Genomic DNA, 13,778 nt, shown 5'->3' with positions numbered 1-13,778 from the left:
CTGTAAATTCAGAAAGAAAAATAATGTAATTATTGCACAGGAAGAGTAATTTTGTATGGACTGTATCTCCTTTAACATAAATGACAGATCGGACACAATTTATCACTTCTTTGTTAGTCTGTTTGTTTCCACTGGGAAACCCCACCCAGTGAAGATGCCAGACTGGTACCTGGCTATTCACACCCAGCTTCAGAAAGATATGGGATAAGGAACTAATTTTCCCAGAGGCTTTAAGTGTTTACTTGAGATTTTGAGCCCTGGGCACACACAGACATTGGAGAGATCTCAGAAGACCTGACTCATCATCCACCTAACCGTAGGAATCACATTCTCAAGGCATCAACGTTTCTTCTGCTGTGGTGTACAGAAACACTCTGCCCTGCCAGTGCTGACATGTCCTGAACCTGCTTCTGCTGCAGTGCCAACAGGATCTGCAAATCTGAGCTTATCCTGAGTCCAACAAGGCCTGAGCCAGTAGGAGGACACACAGTGTGACATACGGTCACCACACTGGCCAAGCGTTCTGCAGCAAAAACCTGACCCAGCTGGAGCCCACAGCCCCTCGGGGGGCAGCCTCTCAACTCATTCTCCTCAAGCTGTTCCCTTTCCAAAAGGGAAAGGCAGACTGCTAATCAGGACACCCTGAAACATGGGAACTGTAAGTTCAGACACCTGCTTCAACCCATCAGTCAAAGGCTCTTAATTTCAGGAGACAGTTTAAAACTGGAGGTCTGGAATAGCGTGTCAAGACTCTTCTGCAGCATGGAACAGGGCACCCGGTTCTCCCAGGCCTTCTGAGCAGCCAAAGCAGTCCAGGCAGGTAACCAGCAAGGTCTTATCACCCTCTGTGTCCATGCACGGCACCAAAACTCAAACACAACATCATAAATGTTCAGGGGTTTTTTTCGCATTTTGGTTTAACAGGCAGAAGAACAAGCTTTGACCTCTTAAATATAGAAATCCATACCTAGGTTTTTTGTAGTGATTGTTTTCAAACCAACAACTTGTAATGCACCAGCTCCAAGCACTAGTTGGCAACTTCTAGAGTTGAAATACTGTGAGAAAGAAAAAGACAGTGAAAATGCATGCTGACTCTTTATCAACTATACATAACCACAGTTTAGAAATACCATCAACGGAATTTTGCAAGATAAGACAATTATTATGAAAGCCAGTTCCAGAGTTCACATATTTCTTACTCCAGAGGAGTCCATGACAACTAATTAAAAAGGAACTTTTTTACCACTCTCAGTAGTCACTGGTTCAGTGTTTTTTGACTCAGCTTATGGTAAAGCACTCAAGGCAGTGCTTCAGCAATGGGAAGCAGAAATATTGCTTTTAAAAACACTGATACCCAGTGATTTCAATGCAAGGACTAGTTTCTGCTTCTCTAAGAGACCTTTAGGTGAGGCTTCTCTCCGAGTGAAAGAAAGCAGCAAGACAGATTTGCTGCAGACTCACCACGTTCAGCCTTCCTTTGCAAGCTGTAACAAGAACAGCCTCGTACTACAAATCTATAAAACAGAATTCTCAAACCAGGACCTTGGATGGGGAAAAGGGTAAGGATCTTGCCAGTTTTCTTCAGTAGATGTGTAAAACACTCTGATAGGCCACCCAAATCTCTGGATAGTAAGACAATTTCTGTCAGCATCTTCTGCCTTATATTGGAATTCTGCTTCATCACCCAGCTTGAGACACCAGATATTCCAGACTGGCCAGGGTGAGGCAGTAGAAGAGCCATTGTTCTTGTCCCTGCACTGAATGGAAAGCAGAAGTCCCAGGGCTCATGTTTAAACATGTTTGTCTATTGACACTGGGCTGGAAATTGGGAGGCAAAACTTACACAGAGCTGACCCTTTCTCATACACCTAAAGATTCAGAAGAAATGGTGACAAGGTTGCCCTGCAGCTTGTGTCTGCAACACACAGGATCTCCCTCACACAGACCTCCTTTTTTTAGGGGGGTACAATCCTGCTTCACAGGTCTTGCTTCATGATAATACAAGAGCAACCCCAAAATTTCAAGCGTTCCTTGGGTAAAAAGAAGAAATAATTTTTCTGGCTACTGCCTGGAGTCAGTCACAAAACGCAGGCCCACAGAGAACACACCATGAACCCCACACCCCCAGCTCTGGGCTGCCAGTGGTGTATCCAGGGCCAGAAGAGCAGACCTCATACCACAAATGAACCAGAGCTACATGTGGCCCCTGACCTGAGAGAGGCAATACCTACCCTGCTCTCAGACAGAGGTCAGGCCCTGAAACTGTCTGACATTCACTTCATCTCCTCCTCTGGAAAAGCAAGACCTTTTCTTACACCTCTGGGTGGACTTTAGAAGTAGAACCACTGAGCCGAAGACAGATGTGTCTCACACAGCCTAAGCTCCTCTGAGATATTTAGCTCAGGTTAGTGTTAACTGTGAGGCAGACCATTAAAAACTCTGGCTGTAAAGGACGATGGACACACGCACTCTCCCCCGCCTTCTGTGGGCATGATGCTGTTCCCAGATCGCCTGTTGCAGACAGAGCAGTGAGGAAGCAGCAGTTCTGAAACAGCAAAAGAGCAACACCCCCTCCTTGTGCCTGCTGGGAGGAAAGCATTTCTGCGCCCAGCACGCGGCCACAAGCCTTCTCTTGTCTGCACCATCTAAACAATCCATTAATTACAACTATGTGTGTTCAGTTTTGGGCCCCTCCCAACAAGATAGACACAGAGATGCTGGAGTGTAGTCCACTCCAGGGCAACAGAGCTGGGGAAGAGTCTGGGAGCACAAGTCTGATGAGGAGAAGCTCAGGGAGGTGGGGGGTGGCTCAGCCTGGACAAAAGGAGGCTCAGGTGGGACCTTATTGATCTCTACAACTTCCCTGAAAGGAGGGTGTAGCCAGGTGGAGGTTGATCTTTTCTCCCAAGCAATAAGTGACAGCATAAGAGGAAATAGCCTCAATTTGCACCGGGAAGGTCTAGTTTGGATATTAGGGAAAATCTCTTCACTGGAAGGGTTGTCACTGGAACAGGCTTGCCCAGGACAGTGGTTGAGTCACCATCATTGGAGGTATTTAAAAGACGTGTAGATGTGGCACTTGAGAACACGGTTTAGTGGCAGACTTGGCAATCTTCAGTTAGTGACTGGACTCGATTGATCTTAGAGGTCTTTTCCAATCTAAATGTTTCTATGATTTTGCTCATACACTGGTGTCATTTCACTCAGGTTGCAGCCACAGTTCAAAACTGCCTGGAATTTCAATACCTTGAAATGGAACACTTTCCATTTTCCACCACAACAAAGTCTAGCTCTTGCTACCCTCACAGTTTGGTAGCTCTGACTGTTGTCAAACAAAGAGCGTAGTGACCTGCCAGGACATCTCGAGTGGCTCTATTTTGTTCAAAGTGTAATAAATGAGCTTTTGTTTCTGCTAGCTGTTCTTGACGTTTCTCCAATTGATGGCACCTTGCTGACAGATAGGAAATACAATAATTAAACTGCACATGATGTTTGAACACAAAGAAGTAAAGCACAAATGGCAGAGCTACAAGATAAGGTAAGGACAGGGAAGTAAAACAGAGATGCAAATCTTGTCAAGTTTTGAGACATCTGCTGCTATTCTACCTGCCTGTGAAAGGGTGCTGCAATTTTTGAGAGAAGCAGCAGCTGGAGAAGGAGAGGTGAAGAGGGGCAGGCCCAAAGAGACTGATCTGCCTTGGATAGTGGTTTTAAAGGGGAAGGTTTGTAGATGAATCTGAATGACAATTGCAGGGAGGAGTGTTCCTGCATCTGGTTATTCAAATAAGAACTACCAACAGGAAAATTATTTAAAGGTCCATCTCCCTGAGTGTGTTTCCCCTTCCCTGGCATCTACAAAAGTAAAATATACTTCTGGAAAGTAGAATCTGGTTATCTTTTATTGATTATGTTCATGTTCAGAACTCTAATACCTGATATAACCTTTGTGGGTAAAGGCACAAGGGAAAGTCTTGACATAAATTAACTGCTAGGCTTTGGAGCCTATACAGATATGGATGTATGTGTGTGCATATATATATATATATATATATATATATATATATATGATAGTTTTAAGGTGCATTAATGTGCTCCTTTTATTGTTGTTTACAAATATTACCTTGCAGTATCTGGGCTTCACCAGCTTTCCCCTTCTCTAGTGAGAAATAAATGAGAAAGAGGTCCTGGTGTTTTATCATCTTTACATTTTACAACAGAAGCTTCATCCCATACTATTTTTCATGCTTCTACTGACTTGTAAAAAACCAAGGGACTTGTTTTCCTTCCTCAATAAAGATATATTTCTGTGGCATCTGGGATCAACCTGCTTTTTCTTCAGCAGCATTAATCATACACCCACAGCCTGGGTGGTTGGTGTAGATGGACAGGCAGCTGTGACAAATACTGCTAGATGGGATTTCCAACATTCCAGGTGACCAAGAGGAAAGACAGCCCTCCCAGAGTTAATTCCCACAACAAATTGTATCTTTAATGCCTTTGACTTAAAAGGCTTCCTTATGGCACAGTAGAAAACACAATGATTTCTAGATAATTTATATGAAATTATAAAAACCCAGGGGCATTACAGAGAGTAAGACATTTGTCCACCCTGACTGCCCCTGCTTAGCACAGGTGGTGCATCCTGAGTCATACCTTCAGTAAATCAGACAGGCGGGTCAGCATGTCAGTGGTGATGGAAGGAATGTTATCCACACACTGGCAGTACTCAAGGATTATTCTTATTAGCAGCAATACTGTCCTACAAGAGAGGAAACAGCCAAATATGTCATCTCAGGGCACAGAAGATGCTGAAAAAAAAAAATCAAACACAGGCCAGTCATGTTGATAGAAAGCTACCCAATGCTAGAGATTATAGCATTGAATAAACCCACTAACTAATGTGAAGTAAAAGTAAAATATAAAAGAAGGCATACATAAAGATAGTTATAATGAATACTCATTCCAAAGGGAAGCGTGTGGAAAAAAAGTATTTTATATCAGAGAAAAATCTCTGAAAAAGCAAGTAATAAATTCTAAGGAGTCACAAACAGAGAAAGCAGCTGTGAAGAAATAACACCAAATATCTGAAGATGCTGAACACCTGTAATTTCCCCTGAAGCCAGCAAGCACTGGAGAATTTGGGAGCTACTGGATGGAATTACGAAGGCTCCACATAGAGCAGGCATGCTCCTTTGAATTCAAATACACAGAAGGCAGGAAAACTGAGGTGAGATCAAATGTTCAGAGTAGATATTATAACATTTCAAAGAGTTAAATGTCTTTCTTCCTTTAGGCAGTAGAGTGCAGAGAGATGATGAAAAGTCAGCTGAAAATACACACCTGAAGAATGCTTTGTGAACATCAAGGCATTTTTGACGAATGCCTTTTATTTGATTAAATACAATGAAACTGCACGTAAAAGTGTGCAGAACTGAAACAAATATTTGCACCATGAGGCTCACAATTGCTTCACAGAGCTAAAAGTAACAAGTTTCAAATGAGCAGAGATGGATCATCAAACACATCATATATTAGGTAAATTTTATCCTTTAAAGCAATGCTCCCACACGACCTGAAATGCTCTTTTGCAGTGATATCAGCTGGCTGGCACAGAAGTTCTCAGCCACAGCTTCTGCTTCTTACTGAACAACGATGCATCATCATGAAGCAACTCATAAAATGACAGCTGGTCCAAGACATTCTGCACATCACAACTTTTTTAAGTATGGGTAAATTGATGTGAGGACTCTGGGGAGTGAGATCTTCCAGGTTTTACTCCCTCCCCCAAAAAACACTTTCATGCATTATTTAATGCCTAAGCCTCACAGTCTTTGGAAACACAGCATGCTTTTAAATGAAAGAAGTATGTACCGTGTATTTTAAAATGTCTTTGATATAACCAGCTCTAAGAAATTACTTTCCAATTCAAAGTAACCAGGATGCCAAGAAACAGTGTATGCAGCTTCTGAGATGGCCCATTTCTCCTTCTGAATAAGAGAAGCAATTTTTCAGTAGCGGACTCATGTATTTTGGTGCTGTTCAGCCTGGAGAAGAGGGCTCCAGGGAGACCTTACTGCAGCTTTTCAGTGGGTTTATAGGAAAGATGGGGACAAACTTCTCAGTAGGTCCTGTGGTGACAGGACGAGGAGTAATAATAGTTTTAAAGCAAAGGAGGGTAGATTCAGACTAGATATAAGGAAGGAATTTTTTACAATGAGGGTGGTGAAACACTGGCAGAGGCTGCCCTGAGGGTGACCCATCCCTGGAACATTCAAGGTCAGGTTGGACAGGGCTCTCAGCAGCCTGGTTTAGTGGAAGGTGTCCCTGCTTATTGCAGGAAGGGTGGGCTAGATGACCTTTGAAAGTCCCTTCCATCCCAAACTATTCCAGGAACCTATGATTTTTGCCAGAGATACTTGGACTACATAAGAAATAACCGTGTGCTACGAAGACAAACGTGTATTTTCACAATTATGTGTTTTCATGAAATAATGGAAAAGACCATTCAAATAAAATCATAAATTTCAGCCAAGTCATTCAGAGGAAAACCAGCATTTTAATGCACAGAAGAGCTTTTATAACTGTTTGGGAACTAAAGAGAAACTAGTCTGTGAAAGGAGAGGGATTTCCAATTTAAATAAGATTGCTAAAGCTGTTAGCATTCATCACAGTTCTACTCAGAAGTTCTTGCCAACTAACCCACTGCTAAGAGAAAAGTGTGCATCTTACCCAACTGTTGCATATTTTTGTCCTTCAACAATAAGGAATTCAGCTGGCTTTCTTTCTTCAGTAGCTAGACATTTTAGCGAGACAGGAAAAGGAGTGAGTTCAACCAAAAACAAGGGCAAAAAATGTTATTTATAAAAATGCAATGTTCACCTGTTAAAGTTTGAAAAAACCCACAATCAGTCTTTGGAACACTGCTCTTTTTTTACAATATTAATTAGATACTTGATCGCCCATCATAATTACTACAACCCAAAAAGTTACATTATTATCTGCTGTGATTTTAGGTCAAAAATTCCACAATGTCCCACAGTCACTATGGTCTTAGAAACCCCAAGTACAACAGGTTACAAATAGAAGAAGAAAAGCAGAAAAAGTCACTAGGTTTTCTACTATACATTCTCAAGTCATTTGCTGTGTATATTAATATTTTAGCTTCAAATCACTTCTTCAGGCTTCATAGAAGCTCTTACTGATGCAGTTTTTCATGCTAAATTATCTGCCTGAAGGGAGCTGCAAGAGGTTATTTTAAGAGCAATGGTTGACAAATGTATTTTGGTGTTGTGTTCCATAATTAGAGAGATTATTACTAACACACTCTCTGTATCTGTTTTTTTATATTCCTTTTGGAAGGGTTTCTCTACCAAGACATCACTGTACTTTCTTTCTTCTAATCTATGGCCATTTTTCTCCCCCTCTGTATGTTTTCTTCCTCTTCTAGATGTTCACACACATCCCTCACTGCAATATTGGATGAGTTTCCCCATGAGGTAAGAACACATTAAGTATTCCCACGGCACACATGGGGAAATAGGGCACGAGGAGAAAAAGTGACTTCTCTGAGGTCAAATGAGGTTTCTATGGCAAGGTAAATAATTGAATGAACGTGAGTTTTCCCTTCCATGAGCAGCCACATGGCATGCTGCCTTTCATTGGAACTGGTAGATGAAGCAGTGGCAAGGAGCAAGCTTTGTTTCACACAAGGGGGGCTGAGCACATGCACTGAGCTCCTCAGTCCCTGGCAATTCTTCAATGGTTTGTTCTCGGAAAAGACCAAATTTGTGCAAAGACTGTAAGCCTCTACACTGGGAATACTTGTATAATATAAAGAGGCAGTTCCCTCCCTGTGCTAACACTTCTGGGTGTTTTCAAGAAGTAAATAAATAATTTGTCAAGGTCAGGACAAGAAGTTTCAACACCAGTAAGAGACAAAAATAATATTAATAATAATAATAAAAAAAAAGAAAATAGACATCAATGTCCTTCTGATGCCCCCAGAAGACAGTGAGCAAATGCAGATCAAGAGTGGCATCACAATATGTCCATCAGCACTCACTAGAAGAATTTGCTGATAATAAATTCATTTCACAGTAGTTCTGCAAGATACACACCTGCTGGTTTTTTTTCAGGGAGAGAAATTCTGCCATCTGACACTGAATCGACAAGGTCCTGAAACTCCGCGGGAACTTCAGCTTGCTTCCAGCGCTCATTGTCCAAAAGCAGGCTGGTTATAAACACAAAAGAGAGGAGGCTGAGAAAGAAAAGCCTTGTATTGATGATTCTCCTGCCTGTAATGCTGTGGAATCAAAACTACAACAATTTTTAAAAAGCTACTGTCCCAGAACATTGTGCTAGTCATCTTCATCAGAAGGAGGTGTCCAACAACGGGCAGCAACAAAACAGAACAACACTGTATTGGTCTAGAGATCTCACAGTTTGTTCATTCCATCTGTCATAGGGACCAAAAAACTACACTAGGCAATAAAGGTCTTCATGAGATCATTGTCCATGAAGCAATGTGCAAATACAATACTTCAATTTTTACGGCTTTTGATGGACGAAAGCAAAGAGACTTGATGCATGTTCCCCAAGTGGTTTAGTTTTATCTTTTTTGTTTTAGAAAACAGTTGAAAGTGAATTATTCTTAAACTTCTGAGACAAAGCCATGTGGCTCTTCAATGTTAGTCTTGTGTACTTTCTGTAGCCATTACTGTCCTTAGAACAGTATTGCAGAATACAGCTTGAGGAAATCAAGTTACAAAAACAGTAAAAGTCTAAACCACTTAGAAATAATTGGGGTTTAACACAGTTTTTTCACCCCCTGCTCTTAAGTATAACAGGCTTACTAGTGCTCTAGGTAACAAAAGATTGTGTTTGGCTGGCATACAATTGACAAAATCATCCATGGAAGAACAATAAAGATCTTCTACCCAGAAATACCTTAGTTTTGTCTTTCTCTCCTCATGAAATCTATTCACAAATCTGTTGGCTTGACTCTGAAGTGCTCCTCGTAAGGACATACTCTTCTTGCCACAGATCTGCTCAGTATCTAAGATAAAGCCTTCCATCAAGCGAGAGAGAGTAACAAACTCGTTGGAATTCAGTTTCTCTAGGAAGCCATCCTATATGCAAAGAAAAACATTGTAAGGAGACAAAACACCACAAAAAAAATTTAAAAAATCAGAGATGTAAAGAAGTAACTAGTCAGCATCTGAGGGTTACTAGTATTTTAAGAGGCACATCATTTAACCCTATATGGGACAGACAAGGTAGATTGCAGTTACCGTACTCCCATCGTGAGTGCCATTTCAAAACCCTGGGAGCAAATTCCCATTAAGAATGAGACACCACCAGCAGTCTGATCCATGCTCCTTACCTTTGCTCTTGCCATGAGGAACTTGACCGAACGATCATGGCAGATATCAGAGGCATTATAAAGTAACTCCTGAATATTGTTTGCCAGCCTGACTAGTTCCAGGTCAGTCAGCTTCATGTCATCACCAATCCTACAAATGACAGAACCAGTAGACTGAGTATCAGTTTATAGAAAAAAATCAGTATTTCTGCACACAGGTTGAAGGAGGAAAGAGCCTTGCAGTGACTGTCAAATGCAGACAGTCAATTAATCACTAAAGTCACTTTGTACATATGGGATCTTCTAAGCTGCTGTCAATGTCATGTCAGTCCCTGTAGTGAGGAAATGCATAACTGCCCATCCTTTTCTTTTTTGAATCCACATTCTAATTGCTATGAATGGTCTAAGAGGAAATCGGATACAGTCATTACTAATACAATAAATAAAATTGACATTTACTGAGCTAAAATTTACCTAGCTCCTGTAACACTTGAGGATCACAAAGCATATGACAGATAAAATACAGCATTTCTCTCCTGATGAAAGTGTAAGGCCTAAAATATAGATATTTGGCACTCCCCCCAACCTTACTCCACAGGCTGTCGTTCTATGAGCTCTTTAGACTTCAGGTTCTTAAGTTGGTTGTTTTTAAAAAGCTTGTATGACTTATCTACTGTTTTGAGGTCAGCAAGTAGCTCAGCTCTGCCGTTCACTGCTCATGTCACTAGTGAAGATCACAATCTTCTGGTCCAGCTCAAGGGACTGACAGTATGAGAGGAGAGAGAAAACTTGGGACACTATGGAGCAGCAACTGGGCTAACACTGTTCTGTGTATTTTTATTAACCTGCTCCAAACATAGAGCAAAGGTGCAATAAAAAACAGAAGAGGGATAAAGCAACTTCATTTTAGAATGAAGTTATGCAACCAGCTGCAGAAACAACTTTGCTCCTCAAGAGCTCTAGCTGAGTGGTGTATTTTTAGCACATTTGGCAAACTGCTCCAGACTAGTTTGGATCCAACCTCTTTCCCTCTCTCCCCTCTTCCCTGTAGCCCTGGACTCCTCTTCACATTTAATTTCTCTTCTGCCATAAGGCATGCACAAAAGGATGCCAAAAGGTTACACCTCTGGAGTCTGGAGCACCTCAGGGCAGCACTGCTTATGGAACCAAAGCATTGAGATGGGTTTATTTATTTAAGTATGCAAGTCAAATGATTAACGACAAACAGGAGGTTTTTCTCTAGAATTTATCAAGGTGCATTCCATGAAGCCAGCTTAAAAAAAAAAACAACATAAACTGCCATAGGGAGCATGGACAGGGAACAGAGATGATTTTGCCTGCTAAAGGGACGGCAATCTGTCTTTCATGTAGGCTGGACTTGCATCTCTCCTGCTCTCTACAAAAGTGGCCTCCCCAGAAGAGCCTATGGAGAAGGAACAAGTGACAGCCCCTGTACCACCTACACACAGAGGTGAAAACAAGGCAAATAAATGAAACAAAGGTGAGCTGGAAGCAGTGCACTCTGATGGCAGCCTCTAGGGGCGATGGCGGAGGTTCACTACACCTACCTAAAAAGTACTTTCCTCCAAAGTCAATTTTTGTACTGTAACATTAGAAATACCTGCCTGCACCTCACACCTTGTTCCTGCCATTGCTGCAAAGCGGAGACGGGCACCGCGTTCACTTACATCATCTCTACTCCTCCTGGAGTAACAGAAGAGGATGTCTGCTCCTTGCTGGATGAGGAATCGGTCGTGCACTCGGGTTCAGAGACCGAGTCGCTGCTGCAGGGCTCACTGTTTGGGGAGGTGTTCCTTTGAGAGGTAGTGTCAGCCGCTCCGGCCGGGAGCTCCCCTTCGCCGAACGCATCGCTTATGAACATGCCCTCGTGGGTCAGATAAGCCACTTCGGTGTCCACCAAGCTCTCCTTGGCAGAGTTCTTTTGTAAGGTGTCCTCCAGGTCTCTGTTTTTTTGGTTCTTGTCTAGAACCAAGAAAACCACGCTACGGATAGTATTTAACGTTGCCTAGAATAAAATATAACTTTTATTACAAAAAAAACCCTATAACAAAACCCTGTGCCACAAGCTTGTGCTAGGAAGAGATTTTCTTTTACCCACAAAATTAAACTAAATCCTGGCTTTATTTTCTATTGTGTAATTAGTATTCGGAGGCAGACCCATCCGTCTGATGGGAACCAATATCAGATGTTTCTGAGAATGAGGTTTCTTTCACCAATCTAACACATACAAAAGTTCTGTCCTAATCCCTAGCAGCCTAAAATAGATGTAATCATGCAAAAAGAGGTATTATCTCTTTGCCACTGCTCCCTTTGTTAGCACTAATCATTTTTGCCCTGGATGCCAATATTCACCTCTCCCTCTTTCAATCAGAAGTTTGAACTCTACAAGCAAAACCAACACCTTAAGACTCCAAATGGAAAGTAACTTCATTCCCTTTCATGCCTGAACTATGTAAAGTTCTTTGTAAATGAATGTCTTACCTTTATTCTCTTGAGGAAGATTGTGAACTTAGAAAAAATATTCTTCAGTAAATCAAACCACTGAGGAAAATTCATCATCCTCATCTGGTCTGCAAGCCTAAAAAAAGAGTAGTATTCAGCAAATAGCAACTGTTTGCTGGCCATGATGCCTACTGGCACATAAAGGAAAAAAACCACATGCTCTAACTTGAATTGTAAATTTTAAATATAGGGAAAACTATACAGACTTCTATCTGGCAGAACAACAGACATTACCTGAACAACAGTCATGTAAGTGGAATGGGAAAGGAGGGATACAAAATGAGACAACACTATAAAAAAATGAAAGCTTCATATTTACCATTTATTTTCTTTCCTAAGCATAATGTACTTTTCCCTGGCATAAGTATGTGTTACCAACAAGGGAGAGGGGGGTTAATAACACTTTCACAAATCATGTGGGAGGAAAACAAAAATCACAAAAAAAATTAAATGAAAATATTTTGTAAGTGTTACAAAAGCTGTGTTATTAAGCTCATTTTGTGGCATTGCAATGAGACCACTTCTGCTATTAAAGTACAAGTCAGCTGTTTGTGGCAAAGGGCAGAAAAGTCATTGACAGAACAAAAGTTAAACCCTGTAATACACAGTTAGGACCCAACAGCAGAATAGTAAACACTGGAGAATAGTGACCAAATATCCAATGTTTAAAAATGACCCTGTGCCCAGTCTTTTCCGAATCTGGACATGAATCCCATGTAGATTCTGCCACTCACTTTGCTTTATCAGCTGGACTATTTTTATTATCTTGGGGTAACACTTTGCTGAGTCAAGTGAATCATAAAGCCACGGAAAAAACAGAAGCTGGCAGGGCCTCTGGAGCCCGGGGCCTCTGGAGCCCGGGGCCTCTGGAGCCCGGGCCTCTGGAGCCCGGAGCCTGCTCTGGAGCCCGTGGCCTCTGGAGCCCGGGGCCTCTGGAGCCCGGGGGCCTCTGGAAGCCCATGGGCCTTCTGGAGCCCGGCCTCCTGGAATCCCGCGCGCCTCTGGCGCCCGGCCCCCTTCTGGAGCCGGCGCCTTCTGGAGGCCCGGCGCTCTGGGAGTGCCCGCGCCTCTGGAGCCCGCGCCTCTCAGCCCGCGCCTCTGGACCCGCCCTCTGTGAGCCGCCTTCTGTGAGCCGGCGCCTCTGGAGCCCGGCGCCTCTGGAGGCCGGCGCCTCTGAGCCCGGCGCCTCTGGAGGACCCGGCGCCTCTGGAGCCCGGCGCCTCTGGAGCCCCTTTGGCCAAGCCCTGCTCAAGGCAGGTCCAACTAGACTGGGTTGCTCTGGGCCCTGCCCAGTTAAAGCCTGACCATGTCCCAGAACACATTTCTCTGGGTCCCTATTCCAGTGTTTGACCATCCTTATAGGGAACAGATTTTTCTGGCCTTTCTCATCTTTCGTCTTGCACCCATTGCCCCTTGTCCTTCCCCTGCACACCTCTGAGAGGAGCCTGGCTCCATCTCCATCTCTGCCATGGCATTTGCCTTTACTGGGTTTTGTGAGGTTCCTGACGGACCATTTCTAAGACTGAAGCTGTCTGGTCTCATCTCTGGATAGTTCCTGTTCTTAATCACACAGGAGGAACTGAAACTACTGACACGTCTTAATATAAAATCCAGGATTATGGCAACAGGGAATGCTTTCAAGTGGATATATATTTAAGAGATATATGGTTCATGTAGTGAGATTCACAGAATTTTATTATTTATTTTAAAGTTAAATTTAAGGTAACATTAGAATCTGAATGAGAAGGGGAACACAGTATCCACACAGAGGCAGACAGAAGCAGAGGTTTAAGATGAAAGAGAAGGGTAATCCTTAATTATAGGGAAATTTAAGCAAAAATTAGAACAGTAAATTTATCTGTGCTAAAAAACATCCTATCCCCACCCACCACCA

The 13,778-nt window shown here is 42.5% G+C and overlaps 1 protein-coding gene across 3 annotated transcripts in view; it reads right to left on the bottom strand.

Moving 5' to 3' along the window:
* VPS54 (VPS54 subunit of GARP complex) overlaps positions 1 to 13,778 on the bottom strand; it is a 47,321-nt gene that overhangs the window by 7,085 nt on the left and 26,458 nt on the right. For all 3 annotated transcript variants that reach the window (XM_008929020.3, XM_018084407.2, XM_018084408.1), the window contains 8 exons: positions 11,864 to 11,960; positions 11,050 to 11,387; positions 9,383 to 9,512; positions 8,947 to 9,128; positions 8,118 to 8,230; positions 6,730 to 6,793; positions 4,654 to 4,759; positions 968 to 1,055 (listed from right to left, as the gene is read on the bottom strand). In XM_008929020.3, the coding sequence (XP_008927268.1) occupies positions 968 to 1,055; positions 4,654 to 4,759; positions 6,730 to 6,793; positions 8,118 to 8,230; positions 8,947 to 9,128; positions 9,383 to 9,512; positions 11,050 to 11,387; positions 11,864 to 11,960 (1,118 nt within the window). The remainder of the gene's footprint in view (positions 1 to 967; positions 1,056 to 4,653; positions 4,760 to 6,729; positions 6,794 to 8,117; positions 8,231 to 8,946; positions 9,129 to 9,382; positions 9,513 to 11,049; positions 11,388 to 11,863; positions 11,961 to 13,778) is intronic.

This window comes from Manacus vitellinus, unplaced genomic scaffold, assembly GCF_001715985.3.
Source record: "Manacus vitellinus isolate BGI_N305 unplaced genomic scaffold, ASM171598v3 scaffold_70_pilon, whole genome shotgun sequence".
Classification (NCBI taxonomy): domain Eukaryota; kingdom Metazoa; phylum Chordata; class Aves; order Passeriformes; family Pipridae; genus Manacus; species Manacus vitellinus.
Note: the sequence above shows the minus strand (reverse complement) of the source record. Positions and strands in the feature narration are given on the sequence as shown.